Below are 23,581 nucleotides of genomic sequence, written 5' to 3' on the forward strand. Positions count from 1 at the left end.
CGGCAAGGAACCTGTCTGCTGCAGAAATTCAACAGATTTGCGAAGTGTACGATGATACTGTTATGAGTGAAAGCATAGTGCATAAGTGGGTATGAGAATTCAAAGATGGCTGTGACAATGTCCATGATAAGGACCACTCCGGTCACCCTTCTTTGATTACAGATGATTTGGTGGCTTCAGTTGAAGCAAGGATTCATGAGAACAGGCATTTCACAATAACAGGTCTCTCAAACAAATTTCCTGATATGTAGAGATCAGTGTTTTACGACATTGTTCCTGAACGCCTAACGTTTAGGAAACCATCTTCCCATTGGGTCACGAAACTCCTAACAGAGGACCACAAAAACCAAAGATTAGAGTGTGCGATGAAGTTCTTGACTCATTATCATAAAGAAGGTGATGGCTTCTTGGGTCAGATCATAACTGAAGATAAAACATGGGTTTCGCATATCAAGCCTGAATTGAAGCAACAGAGCATGCAATGGAGACACACACAATCGCCTGTAAAGGCGAAGGCCAAACACACTGCCCTAGCGCAAAATCATGGCGTTGGTGTTTTGGGATAGGCATGGTGTTTTTGTTGGTCGACTTCCTGCAACAAGGAACCACTATCAATGCAGAAGCATACTGCCAAACCCTGAGAAAGCTACGCAGAGCAATTCAAAACAAAAGACACGGCATGTTGACAAAGGGAATTGTCCTTCTCCATGACAATGCAAGAACTCACACTGCAGGTCAGACCCGCGATTTATTGGACAGTTCTGGCTGGGAAGTTTTACACCACCCACCCTACAGTCCTGATCTTGTGCTGAGCAATTATCATCTATTCCTCCACCTCAAACAACACCTCAGTGACAGCTGTTACAATGATGACGACGACGTGAAAACGGCAGTGAACTCTTGCTTATCAGAGCAGATGAGGGTATTTTAAAATTGGTTGAGAGGTATGATGCGTTTTTCAACAAACTTGGCAACTATGTCAAAAAATAGAGTGAAGTGTGTACTTTCTGAAAATAAATTTACTTTTTTGAAATAACCTTTCGTTGTGTACTTATGTTCAAATGGACCTCACTTAAAAAACGCGCCTTGTAAGTTGAAGGAAATCTCCCATGTCCTCTACGAGGAACCATTCTGGCATTTGCTTTAATTTACCTAAACCACAAGTGGGCAAACAAGATTTCAATGATCTTCCTCACAAATGCAAGTCCAGTGTGCTTTATCACCGTGCCACTTCACTTGCTATTAGATTACACTGACATAAAAACAGTATGGGAAGTTGATGAAATGCAGTATGGGTTGAACTGCTGAAAACTTAGCTTCTATGGACATGAGAGTAAGATGATACAGGGGAGAACTTTTAGCCTGCCCTTCATAACAAAGTTTTAGTGTTGCTTCTTGTACATGCAGTACAACGTTTGATGCCCTCAGCTGACATACAATATTTCTCATTCATTCTCATGGGAGTAAAACATACAAAAACTGATAAAAATTACAAATATTTTGAGAAACAATTTTAAATTTTATTTTCATAAAATACTGTGCTGAATAAATATAAATGATTCACATAAATAAACTTCTGCAGGTTATAAAATATAATTTATCACATTGTGCTAATTAAATATCTCTCTTTGTGCTCTTTAAAAAATGTGTCACCTTAGAACACACTAATTCTTCCATATCGACTCAAACATAGTACCATGACAACATTCACAATAGTGCTTTTAAAATTATACAAGAGACAATGAAGATTTGTGATCCATAAATAAGAACAACAAGCTATGAAAACAATGTCTTGGTCTCACAATTTTAGTAAGTAAAGGATACACAAAAAGCAGTTTTCAAGAAACCTTCTGATTACATAGTAATACAAAACTGAGTACTTACACTTCTGACAGGATAACTTAAAGTAACAATTCTACAAATAATTTCTGAGTGAGTATTTGCAACATATTCAAGTGTTTATGCTGAAAGAGCCAGCAGTAAGAGCTGAAAAATACACATTTTTCAGGTACACAATGTTATTCATTGATATCTGTAGGAATCAATGGCAAAAACAGGGCAACAGAATTTTGTCTTAAAGACTAATATTATATTTCTGGAAGGGATAATTGTCACAGGACAATACCTAAACCTGAAAATAAAGTCAACTCAAAAACAAAAATGAAATGCATGTGGATATATAGCTTTTATCTCATCAAAGCTGACTGAAAAACGTAAATAAATAATCAGAGAAAATCAATAACTGTGACTTATAGGAGATTCAAGGGGTAGGAACATTTATTTTCAGCAGATTCAATTTCTTAATTTGATTAATACAGAATATATTTCACAAATCCTACCAATATCAATGTTGGCATTAAAATATTAAGTACAAAATCTTCAAACCATGAATGTGGTAAGGAAGAAACTGGTCAGCATCTGAGCTGTTATTAGAAGATTAACAAGAATTATCATACAGGAAATGCCTGTTACATTTGGTGCTAAAAGAGATTAATTCATTTAGTGACACACAATATTATAACCTTCAATGGAGGGCAAAACACATATATAGTGTGTTGATAACCCACATTCAGCATAGTAATGACATACTTTCACGTAAGTGTCATTATATTTGAGGTACAAATAACATAACGATTATTCAGGAAGTCTAAGTCATAATAATTTAAGACAAACACAGCTGAAACCATGCAACTTAAAAGTGCAAAGTGGTATTCAGATTATTCACTCTTACATGTAATAGGAGTTTCACATTCAACTGAAAAAGTTACAAAAATAATTCTTTGAAACATTACCTTTCCAAAGTCAAAATTATCACAAATTTGTGATAAAGTGTGACAGCAAAAAGTTATAAAAAGTAGAGGATTTTACAGGAGAAAATACCTTATTGGACGGAAATATCAAATAAGAATTTGTTGTCACATATACAAGTATATGAAAGCTTTAAGTAAAGCAGCATTTCTCTTGGCCCTATTTATGAACACGTTTGAACTAGGGCCCACAATTACAGAGAGGACATATCAAATAGCACTTGCAAGCTCACAGGCAATTCTAATTTTTTCAGATTGTTTTTGTTCTACGTTCTGTGATCTGCAACTATGTGGTCTGACTGATACTGTAATATACAATGTTTCCATAATAAACTCACTGAGGTGCTTCCATAATAATTAAACATAAGGAAATCCTTCACTACATCGACACAGAATGTTAAGTTTTAAGACATGTCGAAGCAAAAAAAAATTCTTGAACTACTATATAGTATTCAAAATTTAGCAAAAAATCAGCAATTTAGATTTGAAAATTTTCCTTCAGGTTCTGACATGATTAGTTTTACACATGTAGCACCAATAAAATTATTTAAGGAAAAATATTCTGTAGGCAGGGATAACTACTCAAGTTCGTTTATATACAAATGCACGTAACAATAGATCTTAATGACCTGAGTGGTGGTGGTGGCAAAACTCAATTCTACAGAGTAATGGAGGCTTAACCTGTAAGTCATTTCAACACAGTTGACAACTACGATTTATCTAGCTTTTTTAAAAACCACACTTGGCCATGTCAAGCTTTATGGACCCTTAAAAATGTGTCAGAGGAAAACATTTGACTGTGATTCAATAATATTATACAATTATTCTTATAAAACAGAACATTGCTAATAGATTTTTTATGTTTCTCCTGTTCCATAGTGTTTATGGTAAGTCTTTTAGCCTGTACACTTAGTGAGCAAGGTGATTCAAATCTGATGTTTGAAACATTTTTATTCCACCTGTCTACCCTGGGTCTTTTAACACAATATTATAAGAACTGAACATTGTGCACACACACACACACACACACACACACACACACACACACACACACACACACCTTAATTTCATTTTCTATGTTTAAACTTGATCAGATTTCTGAGAAAAGAATTATAAAGCCTAATGACATAGCTATGCAACACAACATGGCTGAACAAAAATTTTCAATTGAAGACACATTCAGAATAATTTTTTGACATTCACTATGTAAGATGTGTTCCTGTACAGAAATTAGGTGACAAAAATTAAGAAGTGCACTGCCACTGATGTGATAATGAGGCTTTCATTGTTGTACTTGTGCAGACTGTAAGTGCTCTCCTCACATTGTCCTGTGGGATACTTTTTTATGACATCTTGCAGAAAAGTATCATCAGTACTCTTAGTCCAGGTGAGATGAGTATGTGAGCCACAGCACCTCAGACACAAGGAGCAGGGCAGTTAACACCATGAGTGCCAGGAGCATCACTAAGACCAAGCCTGAGATACACCACAAGAGGAAATATCAGGAATTCCAATGCAAGCATAGCATAAAGATGGTACACAAACTGACAAAAAGATAGAACTACTCACAGCGTAGGGAGTTTGAGAAATACCACAGAACTGTGGAAAATTACAATTCAATGACAGGTTCGCTGAAATAATCGGCACTGGTGGCTGTGATTCAGCATGACATATCATTAAAAAAAAAAATTTGATGGCACATATAGGATATGCCATCAAGAGATATCAAACCTTCTATAGAGAGAATCTATTGAGACACACAAGCTTGGCAACAGCTCTGCAAAGAAAGAGGACTTGCTGATAAAAGCAAGAAACCACACCAGCAACTGGCAGGAAAGTACCTACAGTCAATGATGCTGCGGCTACGTGTAACCGATGAGTACAAAATCAATTCCAGTCTGCTACCTGTAGGGTAGAATGAATATTTAAATACTGCCACAGTGTAAAATTCTCTCTCTAAATATCGCCAGACATTTGCCATGCTTCATGCTGCTACAATACCACTGCATGACATGGTGAGACACTGATCTGCAATGCAAATGTGTGGGCATAAATTTTAGGTAAATATTTTAAATTTTCTGTATACTAAGTACAAACACATACAAGAGGCCTCAGTGAAATGAAATTTGGCAAGTGCAGACTTTGTAAGTGGAAATTTGAAGGGGAATATAAGATACAAAAGGTGATAACGTAATGCAATCTTAAGTTATTTGTGGACAGCTTAATGGGTTAACATTAAAAAAGAAACAAATAACTTATATGAAGGCTCAAGTGCACTTAATTCAATGATTTGAACACTAAAACTATGACACCTTTCTCGAACATGCTGTTAAAGAATCCAGAGGTCAACATGAAAATCAATTACAATTGTCAACTATTAGTTTCTTATGGTATATGAATGGAATCAAAGAGTGAACTATCTCAAAGATCATGTCTATCAAAGAAATGTGCCTGCACTCAAATTCAGAAATGGTGCTAATTTGCTCATAAAATATTCACACAAGATGTCTAGTTAATGAATGGTTCTTATAAATGGCTTTAATTACCCATAAACCTATACCTCCAGCTTTCAAGTTCACATAAATAACAAATAAAAAAGTCCGTTTTGGAAATAGTTTCAATTATGTTACTTTGAACGTCTACTCCTGTTGCTGACTAGCTACAATATGCCTTTCCTACAAGACACCCCCAGTACAGAGGAAATGAAAGAAGAGAGAATATGTGTAAGAGTAAAATCTGAAGTACTTTTGCAGAAGATACAAGAAAGCTAATATGGAATTGGATCTGGTTACATTGGCCTTTAAGAGTACTGTATGACATACTGACAACATCTTTCGTATTTTTGGAAATTGATAACTGAAATAAAGTATTAACCACAGCGTAAAAGATCACATTCAGTTGGAATACAAAAATGAAAACAAAAGCTCATATTGTTCTCCAATGTAGTGTAAACTAATATCGTAATATCAAAAGTGGGCATCTAAACTGTTTGCAACAATTGTGAAACTTAGTCCAATATAAAATTTCCCATTTGTATTACATTTAACAAGAAGTTTTACAAAGTGTTTTGTAGCATTATCAAATTATGTACATAGTACAAAGATCAGGTAACTGCTAGCTGTTTGCTAAAACAGAGTTTCAGGTTGTCAGCCATAAATGGAGTGGGAAATACAAATACCTCTTATTATGAGTACATATGGGAATTCTTGAAAGTCAAACACACATGTTATGAATAAAATCTGTTCACAGAAACTATGAAATTCTTTAGCGATAGAGCAAGCAATATTAAAAATAAATAAATAAATAAAATAAAACTGTACTACTTGTAATCTTTTCTAAAAAAATGCATTGTCTAGGAAGCAACATCACAAAACTTTTGAAGTATAGTTTTGAAAGTCTCCTGCCAGTTATCTTCCATGTAGTGTCTGTGCAAAACATTTTTAAACTACACTCATTAAACAACAAATAAATAAATACAACATTTGCTAAAGCAATCATTGCACACATACTTGATGATGAATATATATATATAAACAAACAAGGAAACAAATTTTTTGAAACAGTAGGTACAATAAAACTTCACACACAACAACAAATTATAAGTGACTAAGATTATGAGTCAGTACCATTTACAAAATATATCACAGTCAACAGTCATATAGTAACAATAATTATATATTAAGATATCAGGCCAGCTTGATTTTCATTTTGGATGCTGGTATTAACAAAGCCATCTGTTTGTTCTTCAGAAGTCAGTGAACTGTATGGTGGTGCCGCACCTGAAATGACAATCAAGTGCTTTTGTCAGAACAGTGTTTTTCTTTTCTTTTTTTTTTTTTTTTTTAAATTGTGTAATTAATCACTACCTTGGTAACACTATCTCAATATAGAACAACATGAGTGACAACTTAATAATACTGATACCAAATGAGTAAAATAAATAAAATACTCTCTGCCTCCAGAAAAAAATAGCAAATCTGATGAATCAATACCATATGGAAACGACGTATAATTCCATTGAATAGGCTTACCAGATCAATAGCAAATACGAGAGAAAGCAATAACTTTATGAGGGAATATATTACTAAGAATTCAAACTGGATGAATTGTATTGTGGACCTTTTAAATTCATGATATTAGCTACAAGAACAACAGACAACTGCTGTGACTTAAAAACAGTAAATTACCATATTTACTCGAATCTATGCCACACTTTTTTTCTGGTTTTTGTAAACCAAAAAACCGCCTGCGCCTTAGAATCGAGTGCAAAGTAAGCGGAAGTTCTGAAAAACGTTGGTAGGTGCCGCCACAACTAACTTCTGCCGTTGAATATATGTAGCGCTACACAGGCATGCTTTGCAGCACAAAGATAAATACTGGCCCCAAAACCTCTGCGTCAGTATATAAAATAAAAAAAGGTGGAAAACGAGCTTTTTTTCTCCGCCCCGAGTTTCGACCACTGCATTTTCATACATTATCCAACGAAGTAAATACAAATTCCGTATTGTTCATCATAGAATGTAGCAGCATTTCAATGTACTATGAAAATCCGACTGGCAAGACTGTTTGGGATATTTGTCAATATGGCCAACTCTACGTTCTGAAATTTTTCTTACCTGTGATAAGAGATGGTTGCTAATAGGAACTTTTATGAATTGTGAATCACATGCAGTATTCTCTTCATCATAAGAATAATATAAATATAAACATTTTGCCATGTATTCTTTCGTGTTTGCTGCTATCTCATTTAAATCCTGTCTGCCTAATAAACTACGAAACTAGAGTGAGACAACAGCAAATGCGGAAGAATATACATATCATGTCATGTTTATATTTGTATTATTCTTATGCCTAATAGTGATACAGTCAGAAATGAAGCATGGCAATTGATTAGATTTTTAAATCTAAGATGACTAATTTCTGTGCAGAATGTAATGTACTAAAGAGGCGTCTGCAAAGATTTTCAAACGGAGAAAAATTTTCGCTAAACTCTCATTCAGAACATCATCTATCATACGCAGTCTATTATTTGGTTCTTGTTGATCATTATCAAAGAAAGCAGCAGTGTAAGTAACAACAAATAGCAGTCTCTTGCCATTGTTTCACTAATGAGACAATTCCTCTTTTTTTTTTTTTTTTTTTCTTTTTTTAAGTGGCGGTAGCGTGCACAAAAGCAAGCCATGCCGCGAGCAGTGACAGGTCGCAAACAATCATTATCAGAATGCAACAAACAATGCGTGACACACTACAGTAATGCATTTTCAGCTTAGAGCGACGTAAACACCTGTAACAGCACTTAACAGATCAAAGAAAAATAAGCAATCAATTCAAACCAGACGAAGCACGTGAAAAAGGAAGGGTACCCGTATAAATATGGACGGAGTGCCTGACGCATAGCAATGGCTCCCTGGTAAAGCTTACGACTCGAACCAAACTACTGTAGCTGTATCGTCATTCATTTGACCTAAATTGTGTCTCATATTACAATGGCCCAACTTTGTTTCGATTTGGAGGAGTGGCCTAAAACTTCTCTCTCCCCTTGAATTTCGAGTCTCATTTTTCAGGTGCGGCTTAGATTCGAGTGCGGCTTAAGATTCGAGTAAATACGGTACTCCAGTTAGCATATAAAGGCAACACCATGGGGAATTAACAACCTTCAACTTCTCGATAAACTGAAGCAACAACAACTAGGCTCCACAAATATTGAAGAAAGCTGAAAAAAGGAATCTTGTTTCTGCAAGACAATGCTGCTCCTCACAAGGTGGCCATCATGCACAAAAAACTGGCAGATGCTCACTTTTAAATCCTAAAACATCCACCCCACTCACTTGACTTGGCCCCCTCAGACTATGATGTTTCCCAAACCTCCAGAAACATCAAAGGCAGATGATTTCTGAACATTGAGGAAGCCTGAAAAGCTGCTGACGAGTGGTTTGCAGCAGCATCAACTTTTTTTTTCTTCAATTTTTTTAATAGACCGGTTAAAGGATCTGGAACAAAGATGCCTAAATTTTTTGAGCACAAGGGGGACTATGCTGAATAAATAAACTTCTTCAAATTCAAAATAGCATTTTTTTCTTTATAAAATCAAAAATTTATCAGCATCCCTCATGTTTCTGATCAGAAGTGAACAGTAGCTAGTTATTTAAGTGTTTTTTAGTTGTGTTATATATTTTTGGTGTACGAGTTTGCATACTTTTCAGTTTTTTGCATTGAGTGAGTTCAATTTCCTGGGTGGGTATAATGTTATCTATGGTTCAGACAATACCTGATTAGTGATGGATAGGAACAGCACCTGTTATGTGCAGATATTGGGGAAATTGGCCACTGTCTGTGAACAGCCAGAGGCTGTGTTTACCATGGTTGATAGGCTTCACATTGCTGTCCTGGGCTACAGCAGTGTTGGGGCATCCAAGACTAATGCTTTGGCACCTCTGTAGCCTGTAGCGTCACCTGGGACCCCTGATGGTGACTGGCAAACAGTGGCAGGGTCATGAATCTCTGGGCAGAGTGTAAAAATGTGAATCGGCTGCATGGCTGTCCCCGTACATCTTAAAATCAGGTTTGATGTAGCGTTGCTGCTGAAACTATGCTGGAACCAGCATGAAATGCCTCACCTGTTGGGACTGTGGCTGATATCCCCGAGAAGTCCAGATAAGTGATGAGGGTGGGATTGCTTGTCAGTGAGAGCTCCAACGTTAGGCGGGAGATGCAGCCCTTCACGAAAATAGTATGCAGGTCGGAAATGAAGGCCAACGCCCACTGTTTGCCTGCCAAGGGGTCTCAATCAAAATGTGAAGGATGCTCTGCTAACAGTGACTAGGCACATTTGGTGCACTTTGCTGCAAACTGTGGCTCATCTAGGCACAAATGATGCACGAGGTCTGTTGCCTGAGTTCAGAGGCCATTCCCAGTTCCTAAGTGCTGCTGGCTGATTTGGTGAACAGCTAGCAACAACCACAGGATGGACACAGAACTATTGTTTTGCAGAATCATTCCCAGAACCTATTGTGGTCATCTGGTTTGGAGCAGAGTGGAAGTATAAAATATAGACTCAGACGATTCTTTGACTATCAGATACAAATTCCTCAACCTCCACTAGTAGCTGGAGGAATTTAGGGTTCCCCTTCTTGGTCAGGCATAAGCTACACACAGCAGCTATTAGGGTATTGGAGTACATGAATAGGCCCTATAAGATGACTTCCAAATTCAGACAGAGTAGCATTTGTCAAAGCAGATTGGAGAATGAAAATGATAATATAGTATTACTGAGTCGCAGATAGGCACAACAACAAGACTGCCACAATACACGTGCACTCGCACCTGCAAGCACCCACACCCGCAAGTGCACAGTGGAAGTATAAAATATAGATTCAGACAATTCTTTGTGCACGCGTGCACACACAAATGCAGTCTCAGGCAACTGAAACCACACTGCCAATTGCCTGAGACTGCAGTTGTGTATGTGAGTTGCATTTGTGTGAGATAGCAGTATGATTCTACACAGAGTATGTGAAAGAACTTTCCCCTCTTTTAGCAGCAGTGTATCATAGGTCTCTGGAGGAGCAAAGTATTCCTGATGATTGAAAAAAAAGCATGTTGTTCCATTTTTCAAGAAGGGTCGTCATAAGGACACTCAAAATTATAGGCCTATATCTCCAACGTTGGTTATTTGAAGAATTTTCCAACAAGTTTTATGCTCATATATTATGACGCATGGAGGTCCAAAAATCTCCTCTCCAGGAACTAACATGTGTTCTGAATATAACACTCAAGTGAAACCCAGCTCAATTTGTTAGTCCACAAAATCCAGCAGGTACAACACCCATGTTGATGCCGTGTTCCTTGACTTCTGTAAGGCATTTTATACAGCCCTGCACTGCTGCCTAATGAACAAAATATGAGTCTATGGGATATCAAATTGCATGTGTGATTGGACTGAAGACTTTCTAGCAAACGGAAAACAGCATGTCATTCTGAACAGAGAGGAAGCTTCAGCCATAAAAGGAATTTTGAGGTGCCCCAAGTGAGCATTATAGGACCATTACTTCTCACAATACAAATAAAAGGCATAGTAGATAATGTCTGAAGATCCACGAGGATTTACACGCATAATGCTGTAGTATATAGACAAGTCATGACAGTAGAAAATTGTAGCAAATGTAGGAAGACCTGCAAAGGGTCAATGCTCTGTGGAGGGAATGACAACTGACCTTAAATATAAACAAATTTAATGTATTGCAAACACATAGGAAGAAAGACCCTTTACTGTACAATTACACATTTTCAGAACAATGACTGGAACCAGGTGCTCCCACAAAATATTTTGGAACTACTTTAACATGTAAGAGCTACTAGAAATGGAACAAACACATACATCTGTATCATGAGTAAGGCAGATGGCAGAAGATTCAAAGTCCTCAAGAAATGCAGTCCATCAATCGAGGAAGTAGCTTGCAAAACTCTCTCTCAACCGATATGTGAATATCGCTCATGGGTATGGGACCTGCACCAGATAGGACTGATATAGGAAATAGAGAAGATCCAAAGAAGAGTACCATATCTAGTTACAGGTTCTCATAGTAAGCACGAAAGAATCACAGGGATGATCAACCACCTCCAATGGCAGACACTGCAAGATACTCGTTCTGCATCATTGTGTGGTTTATTGTTGAAGTTCCAGGAGTACGTTCCTGGAAGAGTCAACAAATATATTGCTTCCTTTTACATATATCTTGCGAAAAGAACATGAGGAAAAAATTAGAGATAGATGAGCCCACTTTGAGGCTTCCCAGCAATCTTTCTTCCCACAAACTATTCGGGACTGTAACATGAAAATGGGGAAGTGACAATGGTACAGAGAGTACCCTGTCTAACAGATTTGTTGAGTATGGGTGGGGATTTAGATGCAGAATTGTGCACATTCAATAGAAGACTCCCAAATTAGTTTAGTCCAATAATCATTTTATCAAAATGTATTAATGGGGTCGGTGAAACAGGAACAATAACTAATAATCTGGCAGCAGCTGAGTAGCACTAATGCATGGGCGAAGCAGATAGCATGGGGCATGGTGGTATGTGAGTCACTGCTGAAGCATTGGTTATTCTTTATGTTTTACTGTTCCTGTTAATACACATTGATAAAACTAATATTGCACCAGACTAATTCAGGACTGCTCCATCAAATGGGGATATACAATTCCTCTTTAAAACACGTTTTATGTATAATAGGAAACAAACTGACACACTCTGCTGAGAGTAAGTGTTACATAAAATGTGATGAGCCGTATTTGTTTGGACTGATGCCATCTACACACTGCAAAAACAAAATTGCCAATTTTTCTTGAAACACCAGAGAAAATGTGCATAGTGACTTAGGAGAGAGACCCTATGCATACAATTATTATACAAAGATGAATACAATAAATAGCCACTATTTTTTCTGACAAGTGTCAACCCTTATTTTAAATTCTGTTTTTAAATTACTTATGATGACATTGGCTGCATGTTAGTGATGGGCGCATAAATAAAAAAAATTAAATACCGTATTTACTCGAATCTAAGCTGCACTTTTTTCCGGTTTTTGTCATCCAAAAACCTGCCTGCGGCTTAGAATCAAGTGCAAAGTAAGCGGAAGTTCTAAAAAATGTTGGTAAGTGCCGCCACAATTAACTTCTGCCGTCGAATTATGTAGCGCTACACAGGCATGCTTTGCAGGCACAAAGATAAATACTAGCGACAAAACATCTGCGTCAGTAAATTAAAAAAAAGGTGGAAAACGAGCTTTTTTTTCTCCGCTCCGAGTTTCGACCACTGCATTTTCATACATTATCCAACGAAGTAAATACAAATTCCGTATTGTTCATCACAGAATGTAGCAGCATTTCAATGTACTACGAAAATTCGACTGGCAAGACTGTTTGGGATATTTGTCAATATGGCCAACTCTACGTACTGAATTTTTTCCTACCTGTGACAAGAAATCGTTGCTAATAAGAATTTTTATGAATTATGAATCACATGCAGTATTCTCTTCACGAAAAGAATAATACGAATATAAACATTTTGCCATGTATGCTTTCATGTTTGCTGCTATCTCATTTAAATCCTGTCTGCCTAATAAACTACGAAACTAGAAGGAGACAACAGCAAACGTGGAATAATATACATATCATGTCATGTTTATATTCGTATTATTCTTATGCCTAACAGCGATACAGTCAGAAATGAAGCATGGCAATTGACAAGATTTTTAAATCTAAGATGACTAATTTCTGTGCAGAATGTAATGTACTACAGAGGCGCCTGCAAAGATTTTCAAATGGCGAAAAATTTTTGCTAAACTCTCGCATCTTCTATCATACGCAGTCTATTATTTGGTTCTTGTTGACCATTATCAAAGAAAGCAGCAGTGTAAGTAACAACAAATAGCGGTCTCTTGCCATTGTTTCACTAATAAGACGAGTCCTCTTTTTTTTTTTTAAGTAAGCGGCAGTAGCGCGCACAAAAGCAAGTCATGCCACGACCACGACCGGCAACGGGCCGTAAACACTCATTATCAGAATGCGACAAACAATGCATGACAGTACAGTAATGCATTTTCAGCTTAGAGTGACATAAACACCTATAACAATCAGATAAAAGAAAAATAAGCAATCAATTCAAACCAGGCGAAGCACTTGAGAAAGGAATGGTACCCATATAAATACGGACAGAGCACCTGACGCATAGCAATGGCTACATGGTAAAGCTTAACTGCTACACTTAAGACTCGAACCAAACTACTGTAGCTGTATCGTCATTCATTCGACCTAAATTGTGTCTCATATTACAGTGGACCAACTTTGTTTTGATTTGGAGGTGCGGCCTAAAACTTTTCTCTCCCCTTGAATTTCGAGTCTCAAATTTCAGGTGCGGCTTAGATTCAGGAAAATTTTTTTTCCCTTGATTTCGAGTCTCATTTTTCAGGTGCAGCTTAGATTCGAGTAAATACGGTACTCCAGTTAGCATATAAAGGCAACACCATGGCGGATTAACAAACTTCAAATAAATTATAAAGTTTTAAAAGTTTTTGGAAAGAACACATAATGAACAAATATAGTAACAGCTGTTTGCAGCACATATGCTCATTTTACCTCTGCCTGACCTGATTTATCCACTGAAAATTCACTCCTATGTACTCAAATCGTGATTTTTTTTTTTTATTGGATCAGCAGAAAGCGATATGTGGATGGAGTGTACCACCTCCATCTTCTTAATCTTTGCTAATAATATTCTGTCCATTCCATTCACAAGAAGACTGATCCTGCTCCCTGCAGTTTCTATGTTCTTGCTCATTTGTACTGGTTATGTCACTGACCTGGATTATATGTCTGTGTCGGCATGTGCCAACTGAGTGACATTCTTATTCTCCATTTGAAACTCACTGATATTATTGTGGAACATTTCCCTCATTTTCTTATCTAGCAGAAACTGAAATAAATCTGGTGATAAAACAACATCCTAGCCTCTGTTCAACGATGTTACCAAAGCTATCCCCAAGATTCACTTTGTCCACTTTTTTACACAGATGTAGTAGTAGCTAGATTCATTACAACAACAAAAATAATCAGTTTTTGAAAACGTAATATAAGTGGATAGATAAAAGATCTACTCATCTCCTGCCACCAGTTGGCGAGTAGATTTTTACTTATCCAATTACATTATAACTTCTCAGATATTTTGAATTGGGTCAGACAGTTCAGTGGGCCCTCTTGATGAATAATCATAATCACCTTTAATCTTGCCAAAGGCCCACAAATTTTTGTCGAGTTTGCATGACATTTTGGTGAGTTATCCAATATGATAGATGCTACACATTGTGGATAATTGTTTCCAGAAACCACAATGAGTTTTACTGATACTTTCTTCCTTCACAGATTGCATTTTATAAAATATACAGTTGGGCATCATCTTATAGTGGGTTTCGACAAGAGCTGTTCCTCAATAGTAAGTGCAGTCCATTTTACTGTCATCTTTGTAAATCACGTAATTACACCGTTTTTCCTGTTCAATAATTGTCTATTAATTGAGCATCTGTTCTCAGTCTTGAATAACCAATTACTCGTAATGACATCAACAAATATACATACTTTAACCTTCTTGATGACTAGTCTTTCTTATAATAATATTATCTACAAATTTAACAATGATATATTTTTAGATGTCTGTGACACTTATTCCAAAATTAGTACTTGTGTATTTCTCAGTATGCAGTTTAAATAGCTTTTTAATTGTACACATCTGCAATAGCAAAAGTATAAAAAAATCTTGCAACTCTTGACTATACAAAAAAAAGTGTGTTACCAAAATTACATAAGAAGCAACAAAAAAAAAGATATGTAATAAGAACACTCATAGCAATAATATCAGTAGAAACAGTGACAAAATTTTGTTCCAGCAGTGGTCACTGTTTAACTTACCATCCTTTCTTCTCCCTATCTGGAATGGCATCAGGGTCACTAAAGCAACAACACCAAATAAAGCTGCACCACCACACACATATGTCATTACATCTCGGTAGTAGCCAACACACAGTGTGCCACATTTCCTGAAACAAATTATATTTTTTCTATCTGGTAGTTTCCTTAAAAACACTCAAAACAACCAAGTTCATTTAAGACATAAAATACATTAAAACTGTAGGACTACACTTTTAACCCAGACATCAAAATAGGAAACATTTACATCAATGTAATTTTTCTAATATTATTCCAGTCAGTAGACTCCATCTGCAAATGTGTAAAATGTGATTTCTTATTCTCATTACATACATTGTAAAGATCATCCAAGCTATGATTCTCAAAGGTTTGCAAACTCAAATACTACAGTATAAAGTTATTTATTGCTATCTAAATGTCTTCTAGCCTCAAATTCCTAGGTGGAAACCAAGGAGGGGCGTGTGGTATGGAGGGGGTGCTGTATCGTAAGTTTTATCATTCCTGAACCATCTTTGTGGTTAACTGTACAGTTCTGACAATAAAAAGGACATTTTCTATCTTTTTCAGCCCTTGCACTCTTTCACCCAGCTGATGATACCATTCATTGTTATATCCTCTGAACGCTGATAAAAAACAAATACCTGTTTTGCATCTCGGCGAACATTGTCCAGAGGCCTTTCCAGCAGACCTAAGTGTCCTTGGCTTTTGTTACAGAATTACTTCTACCACTGCTTTGATTACTATTAAGTTACCACCGTGAAGAGGTACTAACTCTTCTGATCTACAGTACAAGCCAGTACACAAATTATGTTATTTTTTAGCATGTTTACTGAGCAGGCACAAAAACGCTCTTATTTACACATACATGGAATGTTCCAGCAAATTGCAGTGTTCCATAAATAACCAAGTCCCAGAAATTACCAATAATAGATAAATGCCAATGATGGGAATCCAATCAGTGATCCATATATTGTTATCCAGTGACTGAAACCACTACACCACAGAATTACATATAGTATATGGCAATACTGCAACAGAGGTCTTCTCCCACTTGAAGGAATCTGGTTGTGTCACAAACAACATTCTGAGAAGAACGTTACGTTTCCAGATACATGGTTCAGTACATGCCTGATTTAGTTCATGGAAGGGACAGAATGTGGAAAATTAAGATATAGCTACCCCGCCCCCCGCTGCCCTCCAATACTAAATTGGTGATCCCCCTCGATGTCTCAGAACACGTCCTACCAACCGATCCCTTCTTCTTGTTAAGTTGGGTCACAAATTTCTCTTCTCCCCTATTCTATTCAATACCTCCTCATTAGTTATGTGATCTACCCATCTAATCTTCAGCATTCTTCTGTAGCACCATATTTCAAAAGCTTCTATTCTCTTCTTGTCTAAACTATTTATCGTCCATGTTTCACTTCCATACTTGGCTACACTCCATACAAATACTTTCAGGAACGTCTTCCTGACACTTAAATCTATACTCGATGTTAACAAATTTCTCTTCTTCAGAAACGCTTTCTTGCCATTGCCAGTCTACATTTTATATCCTCTCTACTTCGACCATCATCAGTTATTTTGCTCCCCAAATAGCAAAATTCCTTTGCTACTTTAAGCATCTCATTTCTTAATCTAATTCCCGCAGCATCACTCAATTTAATTCAACTACACTCCTGGAAATGGAAAAAAGAACACATTGACACCGGTGTGTCAGACCCACCATACTTGCTCCGGACACTGCGAGAGGGCTGTACAAGCAATGATCACACGCACGGCACAGCGGACACACCAGGAACCGCGGTGTTGGCCGTCGAATGGCGCTAGCTGCGCAGCATTTGTGCACCGCCGCCGTCAGTGTCAGCCAGTTTGCCGTGGGATACGGAGCTCCATCGCAGTCTTTAACACTGGTAGCATGCCGCGACAGCGTGGACGTGAACCGTATGTGCAGTTGACGGACTTTGAGCGAGGGCGTATAGTGGGCATGCGGGAGGCCGGGTGGACGTACCGCCGAATTGCTCAACACGTGGGGCGTGAGGTCTCCACAGTACATCGATGTTGTCGTCAGTGGTCGGCGGAAGGTGCACGTGCCCGTCGACCTGGGACCGGACCGCAGCGACGCACGGATGCACGCCAAGACCGTAGGATCCTACGCAGTGCCGTAGGGGACCGCACCGCCACTTCCCAGCAAATTAGGGACACTGTTGCTCCTGGGGTATCGGCGAGGACCATTCGCAACCGTCTCCATGAAGCTGGGCTATGGTCCCGCACACCGTTAGGCCATCTTCCGCTCACGCCCCAACATCGTGCAGCCCGCCTCCAGTGGTGTCGCGACAGGCGTGAATGGAGGGACGAATGGAGACGTGTCGTCTTCAGCGATGAGAGTCGCTTCTGCCTTGGTGCCAATGATGGCCGTATGCGTGTTTGGCGCCGTGCAGGTGAGCGCCACAATCAGGACTGCATACGACCGAGGCACACAGGGCCAACACCCGGCATCACGGTGTGGGGAGCGATCTCCTACACTGGCCGTACACCACTGGTGATCGTCGAGGGGACACTGAATAGTGCACGGTACATCCAAACTGTCATCGAACCCATCGTTCTACCATTCCTAGACCGGCAAGGGAACTTGCTGTTCCAACAGGACAATGCACGTCCGCATGTATCCCGTGCCACCCAACGTGCTCCAGAAGGTGTAAGTCAACTACCCTGGCCAGCAAGATCTCCGGATCTGTCCCCCATTGAGCATGTTTGAGACTGAATGAAGCGTCGTCTCACGCGGTCTGCACGTCCAGCACGAACGCTGGTCCAATTGAGGCGCCAGGTGGAAATGGCATGGCAAGCCGTTCCACAGGACTACATCCAGCATCTCTACGATCGTCTCCATGGGAGAATAGCAGCCTGCATTGCTGCAAAAGGTGGATATACACTGTACTAGTGCCGACATTGTGCATGCTCTGTTGCCTGTGTCTATGTGCCTGTGGTTCTGTCAGTGTGATCATGTGATGTATCTGACCCCAGGAATGTGTCAATAAAGTTTCCCCTTCCTGGGACAATGAATTCACGGTGTTCTTATTTCAATTTCCAGGAGTGTATATTCCATTATCCTCGTTTTGCTTTTGTTGATGTTCATCTTATATCCTCCTTTCAATACAGTGTCCATTTCGTTCAGCTGCTCTTCCAGGTCCTTTGCTGTCTCTGACAGAATTACAAATATCATCGGCGAACCTCAAAGTTTTTATTTCTTCTCCATGTATTTTAATTCCTACTCTGATTTTTTCTTTTGTTTCCTTTATTGCTTGTTCAATATACAGACTGAATCACATAGGGGATAGGCTACAACCCTGTCTCACTCCCTTCCCAACCACTGCTTCCCTTTCATGCCCTTCGATTCTTACAGCTGCCACCTGATTTCTGTACAAATTGTAAATAGTCTTTTGCTCCCTATATTTGACCCCTGCCACTCTCAGAATTTGAAAGAGAGTATTCCAGTCAACATTGTCAAACGCTTTCTCCAAGTCTACAAATGCTAGAAACGTAGGTTTGCCTTTCCTGTCACAAGCTTTAAACAGTCTAATCTATCCACTTTCACAGATGACGATGAAATGATGAGGACAACACAAACACCCAGTCCCCAGGCAGAAAAAAATCTCCAACCTGGACGGGGATTGAACCCAGGACCCCATGATCCAGAGGCAGCAATGCTAGCCACTAGACCATGAGCTGCAGACAGTAACAGCACAGATAGCACTTCTCTACAACAGAAGGTAGTTAGCAATCTTTGCATCGGACACCTATCTTATTGAGAAATAACCGATTGTTTCTACAATTGCAACTTATACTACTGAGTACATCATTACTGTACAATGGGGACAGTAATAGACATATTATTCTTCACTTATGAACACTAGATATTATTACAATATCTGCCAAGAAGTTTTTGATCATCTTCTATTGATCAATTTGTAGATCTAGTTAGGTTATATCAAAGGAACATGTTTGCCTTTAAAAGTATTCAATATGGTACCAAATCAGAAGCTTTTCAAAATTTTGGAAATGCTGAAACAATCAGGTTTCCTCCATTAATGGTACTGATGATAATGGGTGTGAAGAGCGAGAGTTGGGTTTCGTTAGATCAAAGTTTTTGGAGCCCTGCCTGATTTCCATTGACATTATTTGTTTCAGGCAGGTTATCACATTTGAAGTCAGAATGTGTTCCAGTATTCTGTTACACAACCGGGTGTGAGTAATATATGATGATAGTAGTTCTATGACTATGTATACATCCTTTTAGTACATAGGTATGACTTTTTTTCTTTTCCAAGCATTGAGACAATATTTCTGCTCCAACAGATTTGTGGTTTATTACTGTCAATATTCAAGCTAAATCACACACAGCCTGCAAAGTCTAGGATGTTACTGAGCAGTTGTGTTCAAGCTGTTTTTCAACACTACTAGTACAGCCTACTTTGTCACCTGTTCCCATTACATAGATGTTTTTCTACAGTTTGGTGGATCATTCATATAAACTTTAACCACAGACCCTCTAAATGTTCCAGATGTAATCAAAACTGATTCTAGTTTTGCTTAACAGATGAGATAACCCACTTATTAATTTTACTGAACATACAGGATTTTTTGCTGATTTTTTCCTACCCCTTTACACTTCCCTGCTACAACTGTTCACCACCATGGATCTTATTCTGTATATGAACATCCTCAAGGAGATTGGGTTGGCCTGTAAGTTTAGAATGATTTGAGCATGATTATGGTCCTACACTCCCTCTGAGGAATTTTAGAGGAATTTTTTATAACTACTTCACAGGAAGTTCTCTCTCATCCACTACTCCTGAAGTAGTTATTTTCCCAGTCAGCTGTGGTGTGTGGCTAATATATCCAACTATCAAAGCATGACTTGGAAACACAATACTACTGAACAGAGTGAACGGTTACTTCTGTAGAAGGGTCTGTTGCTTGATATAAGAATTTACTAACAACTTTTATTCCACTCATGATGGCTTTCCTTGCCTAAACCATTTTACACGAAGACTCATTTTCTGCACAATCTGATTTCAGATTCTTGGTTGCTGCTACTTCTCATCACATGGAGACTGTTTTCAGTACACACGTACATTTGCATCAAAGATCTCTTAGCTATTGAATTCATGTGTTCAACTCTCAGAAACCATAATGAAAACCCTAGCACTTTTTGTGAATGTTTTAGCAGTTAATAACTATCCTTTCAGTATTTTAATCTACTTAAATTTCTTGAGGTGTGGTGTGAATATTTTAGAGCCTTTCTCTGTATCAAAATTTATACTGACTAGGCGGAGTGAGTGACTGAGTGAGAGTGAATGTACGAGGTGTGTTCAAAAAGTAAGATGACTATATTTTTATGAAAAAATATTTATTTATTCAACAATATTCATGTTGTCCCCTTCAAAGTAATCCCCCTCAAATACAATACACTTGTGCCAACACTTCTTCCAATCCTCAAAGCACTTCTCATAAGCACATTTTGGTACAGCCTTGAGTACTTCCAACAATGCAGTTTTTATTTCCTCAATCTTTGGAAATCTTCATCCTTTCATAGATAAGTTCAGTTTTGGGAACAGGAAACAGTCACAGAGGGCCAAATTTGGTGAATATGGTGGCTGAGGCATGATTGCTGTGTTACTTTTGGCCAAAAAATCTCTCACAAACAATGATGAATCAGCAGGTGCATTGTCCTGATGCAAAAGCCATGAATTATTTTTCCACAATTCCAGATGTTTTTTGCATATTGCTTCTCTCAAACGGAGCATAACATCAAGGTCATATTCCTTATTGACTGTATGACCTTGAGACAAAAATTCATGATTCACTACGCCACAGCAATTGAAAAAAAAAACAGTGAGCAAAACTTTGACACCTTCCTCCGACCTTGAGTACATATAAACAAAGCTTGCACAGGAACTAAAGAAGAACTACTACCAGCTACTACTTCACTAAAATGGAAAGCACGATAACAAATTACACCTCTATGCACAAAACTCTCACTGCCACTGCTCTCACTTATGCCTCCACATCCAGCAAACACAACAGTTAACCAACCATTACGGCTACCAGGTGGAGTAGCACCAGGTCTGACTTAGAGAAAAATCAAATATACAACCTAAAAACACACTTGGTCCATCAATAACAGCATGAGAAGTGATGCCTTTAACTTTATTTTTAGCTGTGATAACAGCAGTCTTCAACTCAATGTTGTCTATTACCTTGTACACAGTCATGCTCAAGCGCCGACGACAATGATAGCGACGCCCCATTGTGAGATGTTCTATGCTGTTGGATGTGTAAAACTCCCAGCCAGAGTCACGGTGGTATCAGCTCAGCTATGCTATTTATAGCCCAGTAACAGCCTTATCTAACTGCAACTACCTGCTGTTGCGCAACCAGAAGTGAATTTTTCTCTGTCAGAGGTGTAGTAATACTAGGGCCTGTGCCACACCTGGCCTCACCAGAAAGTAAGTCCCACTACTTTAACAGCTTCTTTAAGCAGTTGCCTCACTTAACCAAGAACGACTAACTGTGACGAACAGTTGCAGCTCCCACAAAACACACACACACACACACACACACACACACACACACACACTTGTATACCAGGTGTCTCTCCTAAGAGCCATCAGGCACATTTTATACAGTGTTTTGGCAGATATTTGCAGTTCCGTTTTTGCACTGTGTAGCTGGAGTAAGCCCATACAATTACTACTCATCACATCTTTCATGCAATGCCTAGTGTCAACAAAAAGTGTTGGTTTGTTTCCCTCTACAAACAAAATTACTTTTAAATCTGAGTTGTGTGTGTCCATTTGATACAACACTCCCAAATTGGTCTAGTCTGATGTTTGTTTTATCGTTATGTATTAATGGGGATGTGGTATCAGCTACTATGTGGCCAGCAGCACTTTCAAATATGTACACCACCAGTTGCACTGTCGCATTTCCTACAGCCGCCACTGCAGTACGAGGGCGCTGCCACAAGCAATTACACTGGTGACAATGACATGCACAAGCATAACCTCTCTGGAGGTCCAGTGATGGAAGTACTTAAGTTCGAACATTCACACACAGAGCCCCATTTTGTCTGTTTGGCTGTTGAATAACATTTACAGACTTTCATGTACAACAGGGCTCATGATCTACTGAGTAGTTATTGCATTAAAGAAAGAATGATTTGTAAATCTCATCATATAGTGGAGATTCTGAGTTGCAGATAGGCACAATAATTTAATAATTTTTAGTGATTACAGCACCTCAAATTGTTGTTGTTGTTGTGGTCTTCAATCCTGAGACTGGTTTGATGCAGCTCTCCATGCTACTCTATCCTGTGCAAGCTTCTTCATCTCCCAGTACTTACTGCAACCTACATCCTTCTGAATCTGCTTAGTGTATTCATCTCTTGGTCTCCCTCTATGATTTTTACCCTCCACGCTGCCCTCCAATGCTAAATTTGTGATACCTTGATGCCTCAAAACATGTCCTACCAACCGATCCCTTCTTCTAGTCAAGTTGTGCCACAAAATTCTCTTCTCCCCAATCCTATTCAATACCTCCTCATTAGTTACGTGATCTACCCACCTTATCTTCAGCATTCTTCTGTAGCACCACATTTCGAAAGCTTCTATTCTCTTCTTGTCCAAACTGGTTATTGTCCATGTTTCACTTCCATACATGGCTACACTCCATACAAATACTTTCAGAAACGACTTCCTGACACTTAAATCTATACTCGATGTTAACAAATTTTTCTTCTTCAGAAACGATTTCCTTGCCATTGCCAGTCTACATTTTATATCCTCTCTACTTCGACCATTATCAGTTATTTTACTCCCTAAATAGCAAAACTCCTTTACTACTTTAAGCGTCTCATTTCCTAATCTAATCCCCTCAGCATCACCAGATTTAATTTGACTACATTCCATTATCCTCGTTTTGCTTTTGTTGATGTTCATCTTATATCCTCCTTTCAAGACACACCTCAAATCAAAGAACTTTTTAATTGAACTGTGCTGGGAGCAGTAAGAGTAGGGAATGTTATTGTTATCTTAAATAGTGATTGTCGGACAAGGGTGACGACTTATTATGGACGGACCTAACTGACCAACCAAAGTGCAGTCTTCTCAAATAAATTACTATAGGAGAGTACCACGTGTATACTGTGACTTTTTCTGTAAATATGAACTGTTTTTCTGTGTAAATAGAAAATTAACTTCCCCACTGTAACTGTAGATGCTAATCTTGTTCTGT

General features: G+C 38.4%; 1 protein-coding gene across 3 annotated transcripts in view; it reads right to left on the reverse strand.

Moving 5' to 3' along the window:
• Nucleotides 1-1,542: 1,542 nt before the first annotated feature.
• Nucleotides 1,543-23,581, reverse strand: part of LOC126480956 (major facilitator superfamily domain-containing protein 12-like) — a 66,622-nt gene continuing 44,583 nt past the window's right edge. For all 3 annotated transcript variants that reach the window (XM_050104383.1, XM_050104384.1, XM_050104385.1), the window contains exons 10-11: nt 15,269-15,396; nt 1,543-6,586 (exon numbers count right to left, since the gene is read on the reverse strand). In XM_050104383.1, the coding sequence (XP_049960340.1) occupies nt 6,486-6,586; nt 15,269-15,396 (229 nt within the window). In that variant the 3' untranslated portion in view covers nt 1,543-6,485. The remainder of the gene's footprint in view (nt 6,587-15,268; nt 15,397-23,581) is intronic.

Source organism: Schistocerca serialis, chromosome 5 (genome assembly GCF_023864345.2).
Source record: "Schistocerca serialis cubense isolate TAMUIC-IGC-003099 chromosome 5, iqSchSeri2.2, whole genome shotgun sequence".
In the NCBI taxonomy this organism is placed as follows: domain Eukaryota; kingdom Metazoa; phylum Arthropoda; class Insecta; order Orthoptera; family Acrididae; genus Schistocerca; species Schistocerca serialis.